The sequence below is a fragment of the Copadichromis virginalis genome, linkage group LG16 (assembly GCF_057382275.1).
Source record: "Copadichromis virginalis isolate Kocher_CV1m ecotype Utaka linkage group LG16, C_Virginalis_male_GT1.1, whole genome shotgun sequence".
Lineage (NCBI taxonomy): Eukaryota > Metazoa > Chordata > Actinopteri > Cichliformes > Cichlidae > Copadichromis > Copadichromis virginalis.
In genome coordinates, this window is record NC_140633.1 from 4,378,401 (window position 1) to 4,399,579 (window position 21,179).

Sequence of the window (21,179 nt, forward strand, 5' to 3'; positions counted from 1 at the left end):
CCAGGGCCCTTCAGGACTGAAGGCATCAAGGCCTCTGATGTTCTTCCGATTTTAAAGGAGAAAGTTGCCTTTGTGTCAGGTGAGTGTCAGTCAGTGTTGTTGGCGTTAAATCCACAACCCTCCAGTCTGTTTCAGGAGAACTTTACATCAGCCCCCTGAGTGTCCTACAGCAAAGAGCCTGTCCCCACCACCATGGTCATGCAGGACGAACACAGAGGTGTTTGAAGCATTAGGAGCTATTCTTCATGTTTAGTAACATTGTTTGATAGTTAAGAATGTTTTGAAATATATATAATCTTTTCATGTTGAAGACAAAAAGATGGGATTTTTTTCAGTCATAAGGAAAAGGACCAGTAAGAACGTCCCGTGGACTGTCCACAGTCCTGTTTAGAATATAGTCGAGTATATTATTACTCACATATCTGCACACGTGAAAAGCTCATTGGACTCACGCACATCCTGAGGCAGGAAAGGCATCCAATCTATTCACACCATGGGAACGTCTCTCCTCTGCCCTTAGAGCTCATTCACTGCCAAAGCAAACATCCAAACAACACACCAGTGTGGCCGGCACACTCTCCTACACATAGTTTAACAAGCAATCTAACGTTGGAAGTTTGGAAGATGACCATGTGCTTCACTGTTCCCTGCTTTTATTTTGAAAACCTCTGATCCATTCCAACAATGTTAAAAAGACACTGAGAAGAAAACTGTGCGACACCTGAACAACAGAACTGTTGAGGGCAGCGTTGCTGCTCAACACGTCTGCAGCCCCTGCTGATGACCAGCAGGATGTGTCGCAGCTTGTGGGATGAGCACATGTTGACTGTCTCCCCTTTTAACCTGTAGTGGTTCAGTCCAGAACCTATTCGGTTTGTGGCTTAACCAATCAGCCAATACCACCTCGTTAAATGTTAATTGGTCAGCTGGTTTATTTGTGAAGGTGTGATTGGTCCATTTTTTTTTCATAGCTATTTTTTTTGTGGTCACTTAACAAAGTGGTAACACTTTAGTTACACTTTAAGTGTCGCTGGACGTCATTCCACTGATTCACATGTAGATGTAAACTCACCCTGGATTACCTGCCTGAACACGTGTGTTTTGGCTTTAAGGTTTTTCTTGTGCATCTACTTGCAGGTGGACGAGATAAACGAGGAGGACCAATTCTGACATTTCCTGCCAGGAGCAACCATGACCGAATAAAACCCGAGGACCTGAGGAGGCTGGTAACCTACCTGTCTACTGTCCCCAGGTACTCACAATGCCATCACACACACACACACACACACACACACACACACACACACACACACCTGCCTTCATTTTCACGTTAGAGGTATCATCTGTTGTCTTTCTACTAGCCGCTCTATTAGGACATTTAGTTAGACTCAAGTGTGACGGGCACTTAAGGAAGCAGTGAAGGCTGGAGTGGACATTTAAGCAATAAAGTGCTTCCTTGTAGTCTGTTACAACAGCAGGCGTAGACCAGTGTTTAATTTGCATCAGCATGAAAGCTGCAGTGTTTGCAGCACACAAGAGCCGGTCTGTGAGCACTCACACAGTCTGAGGGTGTTACAAGGAAAGCAGTCGAAATATTAGGCACAGGCCTGCCCCAGTCATTCTGCACACAGGAACGTTTTCGTTTTGGTCTCATAGTTTTTAATATCGTTTCAGTTTAAGTTGATTTAAAGCAGCGGTTCTCAAACTGTGGGGCAGGCAGCATTTAGACGACCACAGGAAAAAAATCCAGTTAAAATATGTTCAGTTAGTAGTAGTTTTTTTTAGCAGGTGATTTTTAAAGCTAAAATTAAATTGCAGTCTCTTTTTAGCAGTTGTGGGGTGCATGAATTTATTTATCATCCAAAGACATGCAGCTCGTGGGGATAGGTTAGTTGATTAATCCAAATTGCCCGTAGGTGTGAGTGCGACTGGTTGTCTGTCCCTGTGTGTTGGCCCTGCGACAGACCTGTCCAGGGTGGACCCCGCCTCTCGCCCTGTGACAGCGGGGATAGGCTCCAGCGCCCCCCGCGACCCTGAAAAGGAGAAGCGGAAGCTGATGGATGGATGGATCTAAAGTTTGTCCAGAATCATTTTAAATGTAAAACGTATCAGGATGAAAGCTTGAGTAAAATAACTGAGTTATACAGTGAAATGTTGTAAACACACATAATATAAAATGCTGCCTGTTCAGATACAGTGTGCTGACAGTGTTAAGCATCATTCAGCCGTCTGACTGATCTGGTAAATATCTGCACAAACTTGATCGAAATGATTTGATTTAACTCATTCGAGACCCACATTTCACTGAGTCGTGCACAGAGGAATTCAAAATGTAAAGTAAAAATAGCTGTGCAAAGGGCCGAGACCACTGCCGGGTCATTTCCAGACTGATGCCAGAATTTGAGAGGTTTGTCAAGATGATGCTTCAGCCCAATGGGTGGTGGTAGATCAGACCATGTGACAGTAGAGGACTGCAGTGAGAGTGGCCTTATGCCGTCCTGCGTGTAGCTGAGACTCTTCAGAATGGACCCCAAACACATCCGTCACATGTGAGTGAGCCCGAGGATAAAGGGCGGCCAGTTTGTGTTTAGAGACGACTGCTGAAGAAGGAAATGTGACACGGTGGTGACGTGTTATAGAAAGTTTGCAACCAGGGCCTTTGACAATAATCTGTACTGTCAGAGACTAATGCACACATAAATGCATTTACCCACTTTTGCTAATCGAACTGCTGTTTCCAGGGTGACGGGGTCTGTCTGCAGGTTATAATGGATGAACTGACTTTGTATTAATAGACTCTGCATGTTACTGAAGGTGGAGCTGTGGCACTCGAATCAGCTGCAGTAACTGAATTTTAGGCACTGAGTTGTGGCAGTTTGGGTTCAGTTCAGTTGTTATGCTGCAGTTCCTCTGAGTCAGGCACTGAACTGCTTGAGTTTCTGTCTGTTTATGGCTCTGATTGGGAGAAATCTTCTCAACTGTCAGCTTCAAGAAGCCATCGTCCAGCACTTGAGCTGTGCTCAACAAACGCCTGCATGTGGATGTGCTGTGCTAGAGGTAGATACATGCACACATCTGGTTGCACTGAAAGAAAGGAAAACACTGAAAACTGCCACTTTGTTACCTCAATATTAAAGTACAGCTCCCCCTGATTCCTGCTTACTTGTGTTTCAGCTGGAAACATAATGTTCCTCGTAGAAACAGTACGTTTCATTCCTGCAGAGCCCCCCGCTGCAGCTTCTTCTTTTATTGCAGCGTGTTTAGTTTCTTCTGCAAACAGAAAACAGTTTACCTGCTCAGAACGTCAAACACGTCCATGCTGGAATATATCATCCAGATTATCTGATGGGATTGCACTTATGTTTTACCTGCAGTGTGACTGTCACTTACAGGCCACAGCAGAGCAGAATAAGATTGACGTCTTCTGCTAAATGTCCCTCTGAAAGTTTCCTTTAAATATCAAACATATTCAGACTGCTGACGACACCAGTGAAACAAGGCTGCCGCCTCAGGCGCTCCCCGTCTGTGGGGCAACCACAAATGGACCTGATGGTTTTGAGACATTGGTCTGTAGCAGACAACTGCATTGTCTGGTTCACTTTAAGTCTCGTATAACAGGGATACTAATCATTTCCTCTGAGCCTCTTCTGCCTCCTCATCTTGTTTGTCTGTGTCCCGTCAGCGAGGACGTATGCAAACGTGGCTTCACTGTCATCATTGACATGCGAGGTTCAAAGTGGGAGCTGATTAAGCCTCTGCTCAAGACGCTGCAGGAGTCTTTCCCAGCTGAGATCTGTGTGGCTCTCATCATTAAGCCCGACAACTTTTGGCAGAAACAGAAGACGAACTTCGGGAGTGCAAAGTTCTCTTTTGAGGTCAGTGGGCTTTGTGTGTTTTACCCAAAACACGTTCAAAGGAAACCTTATTAACAGTAAGATGATTAGAGATTAGTGCTGTAATGCTATTTGTGTGGCAAACTGATAATAACTAATAATACTTTCAGGCATCTTTGATTTGCACAAGCTGCCATCATGATTTACGCATGTATTTATATATGTGGCACAGACGCTGCAGTCACTACACTGTAGTAAGCACATGAAGCACCGCAGGTAGTCAGAACTCACGTCTAACCTGTGTCTGTGTGAACAGACCAACATGGTGTCAGTTGAAGGTCTTGCCAAGCTAGTGGATCCCTCCCAGCTCACAGACGACTTTGAAGGCTCGCTGGACTACAACCACGAGGAGTGGATGGATCTCAGGGTGTCATTGGAGGAGTTCATGTCCAATGCTGTTCATCTGCTGTCCAGACTGGAGGATCTGCAGGTGGGGGCAGCAAAGGCTCAAAGAATGGGAGCAACTGCTATGGCCGATATGACCAGTGTTTCCTGTCTTCTGCAGGAGCTCCTGTCCAAGAAGGACTTTCCTGCAGATGTGGAAGGCTCTCGGCGACTGATAGAGGAACACACCCAGCTTAAGAAAAAGGTGAGTCACTATCAGTACAGGTGCAGACACAGTCAGAGACTTTGTTATCGCTCTAGATCGAGCTGTGCTAAAGCCAGCACAATTCAGTGTTCTCCTACTATTAATGAGAGGCTTGAACTGTGCAAAGCCACTGAAGCTACTCTCCTGCAGGTGCTAAAGGCTCCAGTGGAGGAATTAGACCAGGAAGGCCAGAGGCTGCTCCAGTGTATCAGATCGAGTGATGGCTTTTCAGGGAGAAACTGCATCTCAGGCTCAGCTGACTTTCAGAGCCTTGTGCCCAAGGTAAGCAACGTCCAGCCCAGCAAAGATCTCCCAGCATACACTTTTTTATTTAAGCTAAGGTTAACACAGGCTGGCCCCAAACAAGAATAGTAGCTTCTGTTGTGGTTTATCTATACTTTCTGATGCAAACAAAACTTTGAACCTAGACATGAGAATTGCTGTGGCACATTCAGATACTAATGCATCCATGCATGATGCTTGCAGATGCTTTTGGCCTTATATAAGAGTACTTACTGGAATATTAACTGCAAACCTGCAGGTATACTTTCATGCCTACATAATCAGGGCCCACATCGTACATGACCAGTAACGTTGACCGCTTTGAGGCCACTGTTGTTGTGATTTGGTGCTATAGATAAAAGTGAACTGAGTCTAGATGATTATTGACAGTTTTGTTCATAACTAAATGAAACTCACATCCTTCCAGCTGCTGAATGCTTAAAGCACATGGTATCATAACACAAGATTCAGTCCACAGCCTTATTTTTTCTCATTAGCCAGCTCGTTAGCAACCCTCATTATCTGACAAGTGCTGGCTGCATATTAGCTCATTAGCCAAAGGACTCCACAGGGAAAATTTGAGTGCAGAACTTGTTTGCATTAAGCACATGAAGTACATGTGCATTGCCTGCGTGAGCAGCATTTACATTGATGTATGAGTGTGAGACATCTTTCATATTTAAATCTGTGCTTTACGTTTTGGATTAAAGAGGATCATAAAGGCAATATCAAACCGGCCAATGGCATGCGAGTGAGAAGGTGAGGCTAAACTGTGGAATTATACACATGCAGGTGCTGTTTTGTTCCCCACTTGTGCACCTGCAGTACTAAACACAGCAGTAACACAGCAGTGTAAAAGACAGACGTAATGAACTGTTGGTTCAATCCAAAGAAAACCTGCCATCACATTCAGATCAGAAGTGATGTGCTGAATGAAATGTAAGACACACTCGATGAGCTTGCTGTTGTCATGTGACACATTGTGCTTTTCCTGACAGGTGGCCAGTCTGCTGGATAAGCTGCATTCCACCAGGCAACATCTCCATCAGATGTGGCATGTCAGGAAACTGAAGCTGGACCAGTGCTTCCAGCTGCGCCTCTTTGAACAGGATGCAGAAAAAGTGAGTTACACCTAAATATGATGAGAGTGTGAGGAAGGACGAGGCTGGGATGAGTACAAAGACATCAGGGGCCTGTGCTGGCGTGTGCACCAGCTCTGATACAATGCTGTTATGCATGCCTCATTCACCTGCACTGCTTTCTGTTAAACGCACTGGGGTTAGTATACCTGACCTGCAGACTAGAGCAGCCAGGGATTGAATGACCAGCCTTAGCTGACCTGTGCTACCTCCTGAGCTGCAGCCACAGTTCAGCATATCGAGGCTATCTTCTTCTTCTTTGGGTTTGACATTGAAAGATAAGGCTAAGTTTTCACACTGAGGTAGTTATCAGCTGGATAATATGTTGTTCGTCTGCTGTTTCGGCCTGGCAAACCTTCAATTGCCTTCAAGTTTCCTCAGATAATTTCAGGACACACTTTGTCGCTTGCTTGCGTTTCATACTGAGGTATGCCGGACTTTAATAACTCTTCAGAATCACCTTGTTGGTGCAAATATGCTTTTTATGATTATAGTCTAGCTGCTAGCAACAACATGCCTAAAACTACAATCTAAAACTGATGCTACATTGTCTGTTTTATTCCTCGAGGTTGTGCATGAATGCTTCATAGTTTGTGTGAAGTTGCTTAAAAATCAAATGTTCAGGTAGAAGGACGAGTGAAAAAGCACCACTTTAAAAATGACAGATCAGCTCCTTGGAAGCAGAAATCTGAGTATGAATGAAGTTCAAGACTTACACAGTTACTCGGGAAAGACAATGACTAAAAACCCTCTTACTGTCTGCACACCGAGGTCACACCTCATCTTCTAGGTCATGCTGTTTACTAGAGAACTGATTGGTCAGTACTCTCTTATGTACTTCCAGAGCTGTGCCGTATACAGTAAGTTACCATGGTGATGTAAAAGGTAAATCACCATTAAAACCTGAAAACCTCTGATTGTACCTGATAGAACGGGCTTCTCGTCCTGAGAAGTAGATGATGTGTAAACACCAAAGGCAGTGTAGCTCAACATCTATGAATAAACTGTCCCTTTGTGATGGAGACCTGTTGTTGATGGAGCCTCTGTGTACTGAGTCACACGTCATAATGAGACGCTGCCATCTAAAAATAGTTTCAGGCACTTTGACAAAAATAACCTAAAATCACAGAAGATTTACTTCATTCAGCACAGCTGCAAGCAGCTGCTCTTTACATCTGTACAGTCACTGTGTTGGGAAACTCCACTGTGGCCTGGATGAATCAGCCTGTGGCATTTCTCTAAACACAGGAATAAGTCGCAGTTATTCCAGTGGAAAATCAGCCAACATCGCTTTACTTTCTCCGAGTTAGTTGGAATTGTGAATGAATGTTAGAATTCCCGTCATTCCATTCATTAACATACCAGCCTGTTTACAACAGCTACTCCTGTTTCAGTCCAAAATGCTATATATGGACATTTCCCATATCAGGACCAGACTGTAGCTATTGTTCAAAGGCAAAGGTGATTATTATGACTTACTTTAGTTGTTATTCTGCTCGGGTGATGGGGATACAAAGACTGGCCTCACTGTTGTACAGGCTCACAGGCAGGTCCTGCTACATTAAAATACAGTAATTACTAGGAAAGCTGCAGTTTTTATGTTCATGGAGGCACAGTTTATAATATCTTACTGTCAGCTTGTACCTCTGCCTCCTGATAAGAGCTGTGTTGTTGATGGGAGCATAAAAGCGCCCCTCTCGTACACAGACAGACACTGGCGGCTTGCTCTGCTGCTCCATACAGAAATCCACATGCAGATAAATATTTACTGTAAAGCAAACAGAGAAAAAAGAGAAGGTTTTTGTCCACATCAGTGTTGTCACAGCGAGGCACTGTGGGGGTGTGTGGACCCGTTTACACCGGGAATCACTCAGCTCTCGCGGTCGGGCCGGGAAAACATTCAGGCCTGACGAGGCGTCTGTTTTGTGGAAAACGCTGCAAGAAAAATGGCTGTCTTGGTTGCCGTGGTTACCGCGAGGCACAATAACCAACCCGTATCTGCGTGAAAGGATGAATTCTTCATCATCCTTCAGGGTAGGCTAACTTTTTCTTAACTTTCCACACTGTAGACACTCAGCTGTGTATGTCTGTGTCTGCACTGAAGTCTTTGGGACTTTGGATTTGGAGGGATTCGGTGCATTACTGATAATGTTTTGTGTTATCACGAGTTTACATGTGGTGTGAATCATTGCACTGATCTGCTGTGTGGTCTGCCTGCAGATGTTTGACTGGATCAGCCACAATAAGGAATTGTTCCTGCAGAGCCACACGGAGATCGGCCGAGGTTACCAGCACGCTGTGGAGCTACAGACTCAACACAATCACTTCGCCATGAACTCCATGGTACACGACGCCTTCGTAGTTCTTTGCAAACCTCATTTATCATTTATCGTGTTGTAAAAATGACTGGCAGGTCAACTGGTTTAATTTCTGTGTAAACTGCTGACAGTTGGAGCAACAGTCTTTTGATGGAGGCTCTTTCTTCCCAGAATGCCTACGTAAACATCAACAGAATCATGTCGGTGGCGAGTCGTCTGGCGGAGGCCGGCCACTACGCCTCCACTCAGATTAAACAGATCTCAGGACAGCTGGATCAGGACTGGAAAAGCTTTGCTGCTGCACTTGACGAACGCTCCACCATCCTGGCCATGTCATCTGTCTTTCACCAGAAGGCTGAGCAGGTGAGATCCCAGGAAAACCTTCCCAGATGTTTCTGAGCAGATACTCACTTACCCAGCCTTCACAGGGGGGACGTCGGCCACCCTTTCTAACCGATGTAACAGAGGACAAGCTGCACCTCTTACTGGTGACTGATCGGGTAACTGTCTAATCTAAAAGTCTCTCTGCAGTAGACACATGTCTAAAATGTAACATGCAAATGGGACATTTATGCTGTCTGATTATATTTAATAGATCAAACTGCTCTACTGCTGATTCTTGGAAGGTTGACATGGCAACAGATGGAACCTGTTTGATTCCTGCTGGGCCCTTGACATTAGCTACAAGAGAACATTTGAGAAAGCACGAGATGAAAGACAGGGAGAGAAGTGGGGACAGGAGAGGGATTGGATGACACTGACTCCAACAGAAAAGCAGATACGTGTTGACTCAGGAGGAAAAATGGAAAGAAAACTGGCAAAGCTACAGAAAGGATACAGTGAGAGTAGAGTGTGAAAAACAGGGAGGAGATAAAGTGGGTCTTCCTTTTAAGCCATGTAGACGGTTCTAAAGAGGCTGTTGAGAATGCATGTAAACAAAAAACTATGATGAAATAATGAGATAATAAAAAAGGATTCACAGGTCAGTTCAGCTTTATTTATAAAGTGCCACACCAGCCATCGCCTCGCTGGCATTGGTTAACTGTATGACTGGGATTTGCTGTGGAATATCAGACACCCTGTGCTCTTCACAGGTCAGAGCAGGTTCAGCCTCAGCACTGTGGCACATGTGAAAGGGTCCCGCATTAGACATGGGTCAGAACCACTGTCAGGCTGGAGCAGGGTGTCAGGGTGTGGAGGATGAGCTAATTGATAGTCTAACCTAAACCATCTGGGACATTAAGTTTTGGTCCATACGGCGATCCCAGGAGCTTTGGTATTCCCCTGGTCCAGATGTGGGAGGAGATGTCCAGGACGCCATGAGTACCATTTTGAGCATGGACTTGGCTGCTGCATCATTTTTGGCGTTTCTTTGAATTCAGGCCTCTGTGGGTTGATCATTTACACTTCCATCATTTGGATCATTTCAGCACTTTCTGCAGAATTTCCACCTGTTTATATATTTATATTTAAAGTTATCCATGAATTCTCCTTTGGAAAATCTTGTAATATATAGCATGTTAGAATTTTTGGAAATTTGCCTCCCAACTCTGACCCTGGTTGAGACGGTGACCTGGTTCAGAGGCAGATTTGATGAGATTTCCCAAACGTGCAGACCAGTATTAGTCTAGCTATAGCTCATGTGAGCAGGCACTGAGTCCTGCCACATCTGGACTCTGGCTGACCTTGACCTGCCTGATGTTAGGCCCAATATTTGTCCGAACTGCAGGACTTTATCTCAACACTACCACCTTAAAAATGAAGAAAACTGTTCTACTTTCATCTATGTTTGAAGCATTACTGTAGTGATGCAGAGAAGGGTAGATTAAACGCTCCCATACGGACAGTAAGCCACAAAAGGACGTTGATCATGGTTATATGGAACAGACCAAAGCTGACCCAGAATATCTGATACTGTCAAGGAACCAGAGAAACATCATTTTGTTGAATGAATCTTCTCATGAATGCACGCACTGTATGAATCCATCTGTGTCTGTTTCATTCATAAGTTTCTGTCTGAGGTGGAGACCTGGTGTAAAGTCTGCAGCGAGGGCGGGTTACCATCTGAGATGCAGGAGTTGGAGATTGCCATTCACCGTCACCAGAGCCTTTACGAGCAAGTGACCCAGGCGTACACTGAGGTAAACCGCCCAACCTACTCACTCAAATGAATGTTAGCGGCAGCTGAAGCTGACAAACATCACACAAAAACAAAGCACAACGCCGCTGTGTGCCTGCAGCGTCTGTGATCTGTGAAGAGCTGATCACTTTGGTAATGTGGTCACTCCACAACCTGTTTGTCTGGAAAACATTTAGGATTTAAAACATCTTTAATGTCCAGAAACTTCGCTGTAAATGATGTCACGTGTAAAAAACATTGAAATATTTGGGCTCCAGAGCCTCTTGTGGATGCTGCCAGTACTGCGGACTGAGACTGGCTGTGATGACAGGGTGCCATCGGGCAGTTGCTGCACTAACCCTTCAAGCTGTTGTGTGAAGACACTTCAGTAAATGTATTCTGTGCTCGCAGCAGCATTCTGGAGTTTTATCTTTAGACGGGGGTTAAATGAGTGAAGGTGAGAGATAGTCCCATGGTTGCTTTAAAGGAGGAGAGACTTCCTCTTTAGTGGGATCAGTCATGCCTGCAGTGGCTTCAGATCCTTTGGATTCTGGTTTTCAATAATCTGTACAACCATGTGACAAACATTGTTTTTTGCATACTTATGCAAATGTGACATGCACCATGCTAATTCATTTATAGAAGCCTTTCTCTTGGGTGGGCTGTACAGGTGCATCAGATATATTTTGCGACCTCTTTTTGACATTGTAGTTGTTGCTAATGAGCGTGTTGGATTTGTGCTGCAGTGGTCCCCTATGGCTGTGAGTAGTCTCGAGTCTCACAGTCATGGATTGCAGCTGCTGGGACAGTTTAGCTTGTTCTGCCTCATAGTCAGATCTGTTGCACACTAGAACACCACTCTAACCAGAACCCACAGCTGAGAACAAACTGGTTTGTGTGCCAGACTCAACGGGAACAAGGACTGCTGTCACTGCAGTTCAGGACACTGGTATTGGAGTTCTTAAGGTGAGGAAAGTGCAGACATCTGACTGTTGCCCCAAAGTTTATTATTACTTACATGTTTATTTCTTCAAGGAAAATGTGTGTTTCTGGTTTCACCCACATACGTGTGTAGATGCACTGGAGTGACATCACATTCTTAATCCATAAGGCTTTAATGGCCCACCCTTTGCAGCAACAGCAGCTTCCACTCTTCTGAGAGTGATTGTTTTCCACAATGTTTAGCAGAGCTCAGACATGTTGGACAAGAAGGTCTGGTCCCGGCTATTTCACCCTGAAGGTCTTCTATCGGGTTGAGGTCAGGACTCTGTGCTAGTCAGAGTTCTTCCACATCTAACTTGCTCCATGCTCAAGTCAGAAGTGCCATTATCCTGACAGCTTCCAAACCCAGATTCATCCATCGCCAGACGGAGAAGCATGATTCGACGCTCCAAAGAGCACGTCTCCACTGAGTCCAGTGCCGGTGTGCTTTACCCAACTGCATCAGATGGTTTGCGTTGTGTTTGGTGATGTAAAGCCTCAGAGTTGCTTAGCTATGGAAGCCCGTTCCATTAAGCTCTCTACAAACTGCTCTCGAACTAATCTGAAGTGCCACATGAAGTTTGGAGGTCATTAGCATTTGATGCTGAAAGTTGGTGACCTCTACACACTGTGCAAAGCATGGCGGACAAAGAAGCACTGTCGTCGGGGAATCTGTTAAAGTGTCACAAATAAGATAATCCTGTGATTGGTGGTCAGGGATTCAATTCATGGTCATGGTGACAAATCACAACAGCAGCTGGTTAAATGGGGCGTGTTGTATAAAGCTCTTTGAGCGCTCAGGTTGAACAGTTTGTAGGTGGCAGAGTCGTCTTTTTGTTTTATTGTAATGACCACAACCATACTTTAAATCCTAGAAACATATTAAGACTTTTACAGTTGGAGCACCGGTGACTGCTGCTCATGTGATTCATGTGATTTATGTGTTTGCAGGTGAGTCAGGATGGTAAAGCCCTGCTGGATGTCCTCCAGAGGCCTCTCAGTCCAGGCAACTCGGAATCTCTTACAGCCACTGCAAATTACTCCAAAGCGGTCAGTGTCCCTGTGTTACCAATAGGAAACATGCCTACACCATCTACCGATTAAGCTAACGTTTGTGTTTCTCTGTAGGTGCACTGTATCTTGGACGTGGTTCATGAGGTTCTTCACCATCAGCGGCGTCTGGAGAACATTTGGCAACATCGAAAGGTCCGATTGCACCAGAGACTGCAGCTCTGTGTATTCCAGCAAGATGTCCAACAGGTAAACACACAGCAATGTTCAGGGTGTGACCAAAAGGTTCTGAGAACAGATCCATAAAAACGTTATATTTCCGTCCTTCTTTTCTCATTGAAGACCAGCTTCTTTTTTCAGATGGTCTGCTATTTTTCCATCTATCAGTGGAAGACCCATTTTGCCCCGTTGCACTTGCGCCTCTGTTGTGATCTCCTGAGCTGTGTGGTGAAATCATGGCGCGCGTGCCTGGACATGTCTACAGGGTGGAGAATGATTACAGTTTTGATTTTGATGGAAATATTCTCATCCCATCCTAGCAAACGTCCCCGTGCTGGCCAACAGTGGGTAGCAGTAGCTGTAACTGTCGGGCAGTGTGGGCAGGGAACTCAGCGTGCCAATGCAAAGCCCACAGCAGTTTTGGGGGTCCCCCCACATGGCTTCCTGTGGGCAAGCTTGCAGTCCACATCTAGAGTGTGGGCATGCTGTGCATACATACACTGCAGGCCTACAATGGGCCCCACTGGAGACTCTACTTAGTGTGGACGGTCCACAGTCAGCCCATTCTATGGGCTCCCAGTCTGGGACCCCACATTTCACTGTGGCTCCAGTTTGACACATTGACACTCGTGCATCACCGACAGCAATGACCGATGTGTGTGTGATGTTCTCTGCTGCCTTCTGTGTCTCCCACGTGTGTGGTGGGAACATTGTGGTGACAAAGTGCTCTGGTGTAAGCCCAGCGTCAGATAGTGAGGCACCAGGAGTGAGATACAACCAAGCACCGCATCATTCATCTCTGAATTCTGCCTGAGCAGCTTTTTGTTCTTTGTTAAATAAAATCACTAACATGAAACGACTTTCAGTGTCTCTGCATCAAACTTCAGCAACAGTGTGCTGGGCTTTAACACATGCATCCAATTCAGACGGTGCCACCTATAGGTTCAGTAAGGAACAGCAGGTACATGGTTAAACATTACTGTGCAAAAGTCTCAGCCTCCCCCACATTTCTTTATATTTTGACTTTAATGTAAGTGGACTTGAGCAATAGTTTTCCTTTAAAATCAGTAGTGGACTAAAGAGAGGTTAGTAATCCACTCAACACTGACCTATGACCTATGAGTCATGCAGGCAAAAAAAGGTCCCAAACTCAAGGAATAAACCATCAAGTGAAAGCAACACAGTGAAGCACTTTCAGTCTTTATTGAAGCAGTCAGTGTTCTTTATTTCCATTTATGTGTCACTGTTAGTATTTCCCATTTTTATTAAATAAAGAAAGTGAGGGGTGGCATTCTTGCACCTTACTCCATGTTTCAGTTGTATTTTCCACGTCTGAGTGTAGAGCTATGCTGTAAGGAAGAGCCGCACCAAACAGGAGAAAGCTCCGTACAGCTTTCCAAAGACTGAACGTCTGAGCTTCTACAAATTAACCTCACACATGAAAGCTAGCTGGCTATAAGCACGCAGGTGGTTGGGACGGTGACTGGCCTGGAATCACTAATGCATTTACCAGCTCAGCTCTGACAACATGCAGGTCCTGGTGGTGCCAGCGTTTGCTAAAAGCTGGCCAGGTCGGTCAGTGTGATGATGTGTGGTGAAGCTTTTGCACAGTACAGGAGGTTTTATTTAAGAATCCCATTTTGTTGAATTTTCATGCAAGGCCCAGCTGTACATATGTGTGTTTATATTTCTTTGGGGAAATATAAACACACTCTTTAACTTTTCTGGAGGACAGACACATATCAGCACATTGAATTCATTTGCACAGGCCTGATGTATCTGCAGCTCTGATGCATTTAGTGTATGTACAAACAGGCCTTGGCAGAGCGAGTTAGAGCTGCAAACTCACAGATGAATGCTCTAAGTTTTGGCGCCATGCAAATATTTATTTAACCCAGGGGAGACTGTGGGAGAGTGTTTAAGAGAAGTAAGAAGACAAAGAGACAGACTGAAGAAGAGATCATATCAGTGGGTTATAAATTCACTTAAAGCAGAGCTTTGCAAGTTGTACTTGTCATGCATCACTTTCTATGAGCCCCCAGAGGGAGAGGCACAGGCACAGAAAGTGAGAGAGCGACCTTATACAATCGTGCATAAATCACTAGAAAAGGCTGTTGCACGAGTGCTAATGCTACAGGATATACATGACCCCAGAGATGAAGAGTGAGAGATGCAGACGTGAAGGCTGAGCGTACGATGTGTGCAGATCACCAAAGACAGTCCAGCTGCAGTTTCAGTCTGTGCACTGTGACCCTACACTGACGTCTCTGTGGCTCCAGCTGCTGCACTGACATCATGAGTGCACGCTGTTGCTTCAAGGCCTTGAAACACATAATTTGCTAATGTGCGACAGGCTGGATGTTAATCCTTAGGATCCAGAGGTTGCCTGAGCTGCTGGTCTTACTGGACAGAAGATGGGTTGCCTGGGTTCATATTTTATTGCAGCAGTCATGCATAACATGCAGAAATGAAGATGTGTCAATATTTCAGTATGAACATTTAATGGAAAGAATGGGCCTCTGTTAGTACACCGTGCACCTCATTTCCATTTATCATTGGAGATCTGAATGTCTTCAAATTATTGTCACTGTATTTACACAGCTATGTACAAGCTATATATACATATATTTGTCCTGCAGGAGACTCAGAGGGTAATGAGTGAGAGATCCAACATTTGGTTTCATGTCCAAACTCTGATTACATCATGTTTGTGCCTTAAAAAAGAGGCATCGATTTGTTTGATCTTACATGGCACACAGCAGTGGTAGCAGTGGAAACAGTCTGACGTCACCAGATACAAGAATCAAGTGAACAAGTAACCAGTCAGCTGCAGGGAACCATACACTCGTAGGACTTTTCTCAGTTAACCAAACTGTGGAGGCGCAGGTTGACTCTGGAGTCTGTACATTGAAATTCCACGGGCAGGTCACCCACTACCCCCTTGTGGAAAGGAGGGACCACCACTATGCCACTTAATAGCCAATAATATATTTTAAGAAATCACAATTTCTTTCAGCAAATTATTTTAGTCAGAGTTTTAGTGGCTCTCAAACCTTTACAGGGCCAAAAACATGTTTTTTCATTGTTTATTCCCAGTCTCAGATGAACTGGAACCAGTACTGGGGTTACTGTCCAGGGGAGAAAAGGCTACAAAAGCCACAGAGCTAACAGCTCATAACACACTCGTATATGAAAAACATGGCATGGAGACATCCTGCTCTTCTCAGCTGCACTGACCTACATTTCCCACTCAGATCATGAAGGTTTCATTGATTTCATTCTTTATTCATGAGCTCTGAGACCATTTTGTGCATTTCTACACATGTCGGCAGAATAAGAGTTGGAAGTAGCAACGAGAGGTTTAGCAGGTGACCTTAAATCTTTGCTGTGTCTTCGGGATGATCTAAAGAAGGTGTTTTCTCCCGTCCAGGTGATGGACTGGATAGAAAACCATGGCGAGGCTTTCCTCAGCAAACACACGGGCGTTGGGAAATCCCTCCACAGAGCCCGAGCCCTGCAGAAGAGACACGACGACTTCGAAGATGTAGCTCAGGTAAGTTACTGGATTTGATCCTACTCTGAAGGCTCCTCTTCTCTGTTGTTTTGTTATGTTGTGCTGCAGTTTAGCTGAAAGGAGCAGGTCCAATTCGTCCAGGTCTTGTTAGCAGTAGAAATAAAAAAAGGTCAGCTTTGCCTAGAAGAAGCAAAAAAATCAGCCCAGTTTTTAATCACGTTTATCTGCTCACTGTGCAAACATCTGTTAGTTATCTGCCCTGATTAATTCCAAATTTTCTAAACCACCGTGTCTGCTGGTGGAAGCATTAGGAAATGCCTCTACACGACCATATATGGTCAAAGGCTTTTCTGAAAGATCTGCAGAAGATGTTATCCACATCCATTCCTCAATTTCACCGCTGCAGTTTGTCATGTGTTAAACAAACAGCCGAGTGTTGGTACTGAAGACGATCAGTCCAGCCTTTCTGCTCCTAATCTCGTGCACGTGTGAAACTTCACATGAACAGCTCACTCGGCCGCCTAACTTTATCTTTTATTGTGTGTTTATTTTTGCAGTCCTAACTTTGGCGCTTTGGTCGGCTGTGGTTGGTTTTAATGTGAGATGAAAATGGATGTTGACTTGACTTTATATGCAGCTGAAGTTGTGAAGACTGGATCGCGTGTCGGTCAGATTTGGCCCCCTCGTCTGCCGGTGCACGGGGCCGTGTGGCGTAAAGTCCAAGGGCTGATTTATTTTTAGGCTTCAGACAATAAAGGTCCTTGTACAACATTATTGTTGCTGCGATGTTCTCTCTTTTTGTCATCTCTCCTCTGTCATTTTATTCTCTTCATATGGAAAAAAGTTTTGATCTTTTATTAAAAGTTTGCCCTTTTTGACTTCAGTCATGTCAGAGCTGTCTGTAAGTACCAGGAAGCATCGGTGTAACTGGAATCTATTACACTGGTTAATACAGTAAAGGGATAATCCCATAAAGAAGCGAGTGGTAATCCTATAAAGAGTAGTTGTATGATCGGATATTTACACTCTGGATTAGGATTATCCTTCAGATCACCAGTGTTTACATGTCTCTCTGTCCCTTCCCTCGTTAGTTCACTCTCCTTTTTGCAACATGGATACATTTAGCACATGTCAGATGAATATCTAAGTATATTTGCACAAACAGAAAGACGTGGCACATGTCTGCAAGTCTTGCTTTGTGATGTGATGCTGTGTCATTGCTCTCCTCATCTGATTAGGAACATTTGAGCCTCCCGAACATCAAACAGAATGACTCAAATACTATTTTACTCCCGCTGAAGTCTTCATCTTCCAACTTCTCCTCCCGGCTTTAAGCCTTCATTTCTTCAGAGAGCGTTGGCTCAGTTGCCTGCTTCACTACAAAGACGTGTTGGCTGATTAGGACGTCCTAATATGAAATATGATGACACTGAAAACTCTGTTAACAATGCAAATATGTGTGTACAACGTTTGGTATGTGGATTGTGTCTGTTTCACTTGGTTGTCCATGAGCAGTTACAGGCTTATTACAGGTGATTGGTTGTTGCAGCTTATTGACAAGATAACATTGTAGCCTTTTGTATGGAGTCTACATTAGGCTACGTTCACACTGCAGGCGAAAGCGCATCAAATCCGATTTTTCTGACCCTGTGCGACCATCTATCCGATCATGGTGTGACAGTGTGAACGGCACAAAGCCGATATTTTCAAATCCGATCTGGGTCACTTTCGTATGTGGTCCTGAATCCGATACATATCCGATGTTTCAGAAAGCGTTTGATGGTCAAGTCGTATTAAATCCGTCTTTTACGTCACTGACAGAAGACAGACGCCAATTATCAGCGCCGGAGAAGACATCACGAACACTTCCTGGCCATCCAGTGAAACTGTTGGGAAGACAACGTTGGAGAAACGTGAACATTTTCTTTGTCTCTGCAGATTCTGACAGAAATCTGCAGCTATCCTTTGAAGCAGCGCTCCTCTAAAACAGCAATAAGGATCATTATTAGGTTATCGACATTATTATGTAAATAACAAAATAACTTAAAGCAAAAATTGGGAAACGTGAAGTCTGAAGTCTTTACATTAAGGCCATCAGTCAAACATACTGTTGTAAAAAAATCGGATTTGATCAAAAAATCGGATTTGAGCAAAAAATCGGATTTGATCAAAAAATCGGATTTGATCAAAAAATCGGATTTGATCAAAAAATCGGATTTGATCAAAAAATCGGAATTGAGCATTAAGACCTGCAGTGTGAACGTAGCCTCTGTGTGGGAGCATTTATTTGATGTATTTATTGTGTCGGACCATCAGTCGACCTTTTGTCCAGCTCTCTGTGGGGGTTGGAGCCCCTCCACACTGTAGGGTGAGACGCGGGTCCACCCTGTGCAGTCATAAAGCTAACACAGAGAAACAGTCGCACACATATGAACACCTGCAGAATCACAGCGTGTAACCTAAATGCATAGTTAAGCTCCTAAGACCTGAGTGCATTTTTAATTTCTCTGTGCCGTTTGGGCTGATGGGCACCTGATGAATGTAAAAACAAAGAATCACCTGATTTTTTATTTTTTTTACCTGATATTTGTTTCTGAGAAAAATGAGATCCACATAAGAGGACATTAGTCTGTGGCAGTGTAATGTCCTCGTAAGTGGACATCAGGCCCTTGCAGAGACACTGCACATTAGTGGCAAAACACCAGGACCTGAAAAATTCAAAGAACAAAGGTTACGCCCTCTTCTATAAATGTATAAGGAATCTTCTGAAGGTGATTACATAATGGTTTTATTCAAAGTTTCTTACATAATATAAGAATTACTACACATAATGTCAGAAAACTGATACTAAAGATACTTGGATATCATTGGATGCTAAACAGGCCTTCGATAGAACTGAACGGCCGGTTCCATCTAATGTGGTTCCCAGATTGGGTTTTGGTTTGTGTTTCTCAAGAGGATCAGAATCTTATACACAGAGCCGATTGGCAGGCATAACAAATGGAATGACTTCTAAACCAATAACAGCGACCTGCCCAACAAGGGTGCCCTCCTCCACCAGTGCTGTTGGCCCTCGGCCTGGAGCACTGAGAGTACACCGAGCTTTGACTGGGATCCAATGAATGACAAGTGCATCTTATATATCTCTACCCCGATGATGTTCTCCTCTTCTTATCAAATCTGGCAGTATCTAAATACATCAAAATGGCGCCGGTGAGGTCGGCTGCCGTGCTGGATGCTCTGCCCTAACTTCTCCACTTTTTGCAGTTTTTCGTCACTTTTTGCTATATCTGCGATAATCTTGCATGGGCATCATGCAAAACACACAAATCCGCTACAGTAGAGACATTCTGGTTTCTATTGGTCTGCAATACGCGAACATTTCACCATGTTTAACTCCGGATCCAAACTGGCCAAAGGAGATCCTGAGAGAGAACAAAGGACGCGACCCTAAGCGACGGCCTCGAGGTAAAAGAGCCGGCATCAGGAACAGGCTACGGGCTCGCGCACACCGCGCACCCATGCCCAGTATCCTGCTAGCCAATGTTCAATCCATCGAGAACAAGCTTGATGACCTCAGAGCCAGAATCAAGTTCCAGAGAGACATTCGGGACTGCAACCTCCTCTGCTTCACTGAGACTTGGCTGAACCCAGCGATACCAGACCACGCCGTGCAGCCGACGGGGTTCTTTTCGGTTTACCGCATGGACAGGACAATGGAGTCGGGGAAGAAAAGAGGTGGTGGAGTGTGTTTGATGGTGAACAACAGATGGTGCAACAGCACAAACATCTCCCCACTCACACGCTCTTGCTCGCCCAATCTGGAGCTTTTGATCGTTAAGTGTCGCCCTTTCTATCTCCCTCGGGAATTCACTGCGGTCATTGCCTGCACTGTTTACATTCCGCCTCACGCGGACTCGGACACTGCCTTATGTGAGCTACATGAGGCTCTCACACATCAACAAACACTTCACCGAGATGCCGCACTCATTGTTATGGGAGATTTTAACAGAGTGAATCTCAAACGGACATTTCACAACCTTCACCAGCACATCAACTGCCCCACCCGGGGCACGAGGACATTAGACCACTGCTACACCCCGTTCAAGAACTGTTACAAGGCTCAGCCCCTGCCGGCATTTGGAAATAGGACCATTCCGCCATCTTCCTCATGCCTGCTTACAAACAAAGGCTAAAGCAGCAACCACCAATCAGGAGGGAGGTCGCTCGCTGGACGGACCAATCGGTGGCCGCGCTGCAGGACGCACTGGATGACGCAGACTGGGACATGTTTCGGCGCAGCTCTGATGACATCAACATGTTTACGGAAGCGGTTGTGGGATTTATCGGGAAACTAGCGGACGACACAGCAGAAAGAACTATCATCCGAACGTTTCCCAACCAGAAGCCGTGGGTGGATAAAAACATCCGCGACGCTCTGAGATCACGCACCGCTGCCTACAATGAAGGGCTCGTCTCCGGTAATATGGACCTATACAAGGCTGCGTCCTACAACGTGCGCAGCGCGGTCCGAAAGGCAAAGCGGAGCTACGGGGAAAAACTAGAGTCACAGCTACGACAGTGCGACTCTAGGAGCCTGTGGAAAGGACTGCGGACTATAACGGACTATAAACGACCAGCTTCTTCAATGATGAATGCCGATGCTTCACTGGCTGATGAGCTGAACACGTTTTATGCTCGCTTCGACGCCGCAGCAATTAAAACAACAAACGGCTGCGCGCGCTCGGAGTGCACCAGTGAAGAAAATGCATTCGTCATCACAGAGCATGCCGTGAGGAACACCTTCAGGAGGGTGAACACCAGGAAGGCAGCAGGACCAGATGCAATCCCTGGCCGGGTCCTTAGAGCCTGCGCTGATCAACGCTGTTCACGGAGATCTTCAACCTCTCCCTGGCCCAAGCTGTGGTTCCCACGTGCTTCAAACAGTCCATCATTGTTCCTGTTCCAAAGAAACAACAGCCCGCTTGCCACAATGACTACCGTCCAGTAGCACTGACTTCAATTGTGATGAAGTGTTTTGAAAGACTGATGAGAGATCACATCACTTCTTCACTTCCTGCCACCATCGACTCACTTCAGTTTGCTTACCGGAC

At 45.1% G+C, this 21,179-nt stretch overlaps 1 protein-coding gene across 2 annotated transcripts in view; it reads left to right on the forward strand.

Annotated features, from left to right (window-relative positions):
* Positions 1 to 21,179, forward strand: part of kalrna (kalirin RhoGEF kinase a) — a 146,774-nt gene that overhangs the window by 41,704 nt on the left and 83,891 nt on the right. For both annotated transcript variants that reach the window (XM_085434963.1, XM_085434964.1), the window contains exons 2-14: positions 5 to 79; positions 1,138 to 1,252; positions 3,683 to 3,875; positions 4,150 to 4,323; positions 4,399 to 4,482; positions 4,633 to 4,764; positions 5,763 to 5,885; positions 8,124 to 8,246; positions 8,393 to 8,584; positions 10,231 to 10,362; positions 12,273 to 12,371; positions 12,450 to 12,581; positions 15,982 to 16,104. In XM_085434963.1, the coding sequence (XP_085291089.1) occupies positions 5 to 79; positions 1,138 to 1,252; positions 3,683 to 3,875; positions 4,150 to 4,323; positions 4,399 to 4,482; positions 4,633 to 4,764; positions 5,763 to 5,885; positions 8,124 to 8,246; positions 8,393 to 8,584; positions 10,231 to 10,362; positions 12,273 to 12,371; positions 12,450 to 12,581; positions 15,982 to 16,104 (1,697 nt within the window). The remainder of the gene's footprint in view (positions 1 to 4; positions 80 to 1,137; positions 1,253 to 3,682; positions 3,876 to 4,149; positions 4,324 to 4,398; positions 4,483 to 4,632; positions 4,765 to 5,762; positions 5,886 to 8,123; positions 8,247 to 8,392; positions 8,585 to 10,230; positions 10,363 to 12,272; positions 12,372 to 12,449; positions 12,582 to 15,981; positions 16,105 to 21,179) is intronic.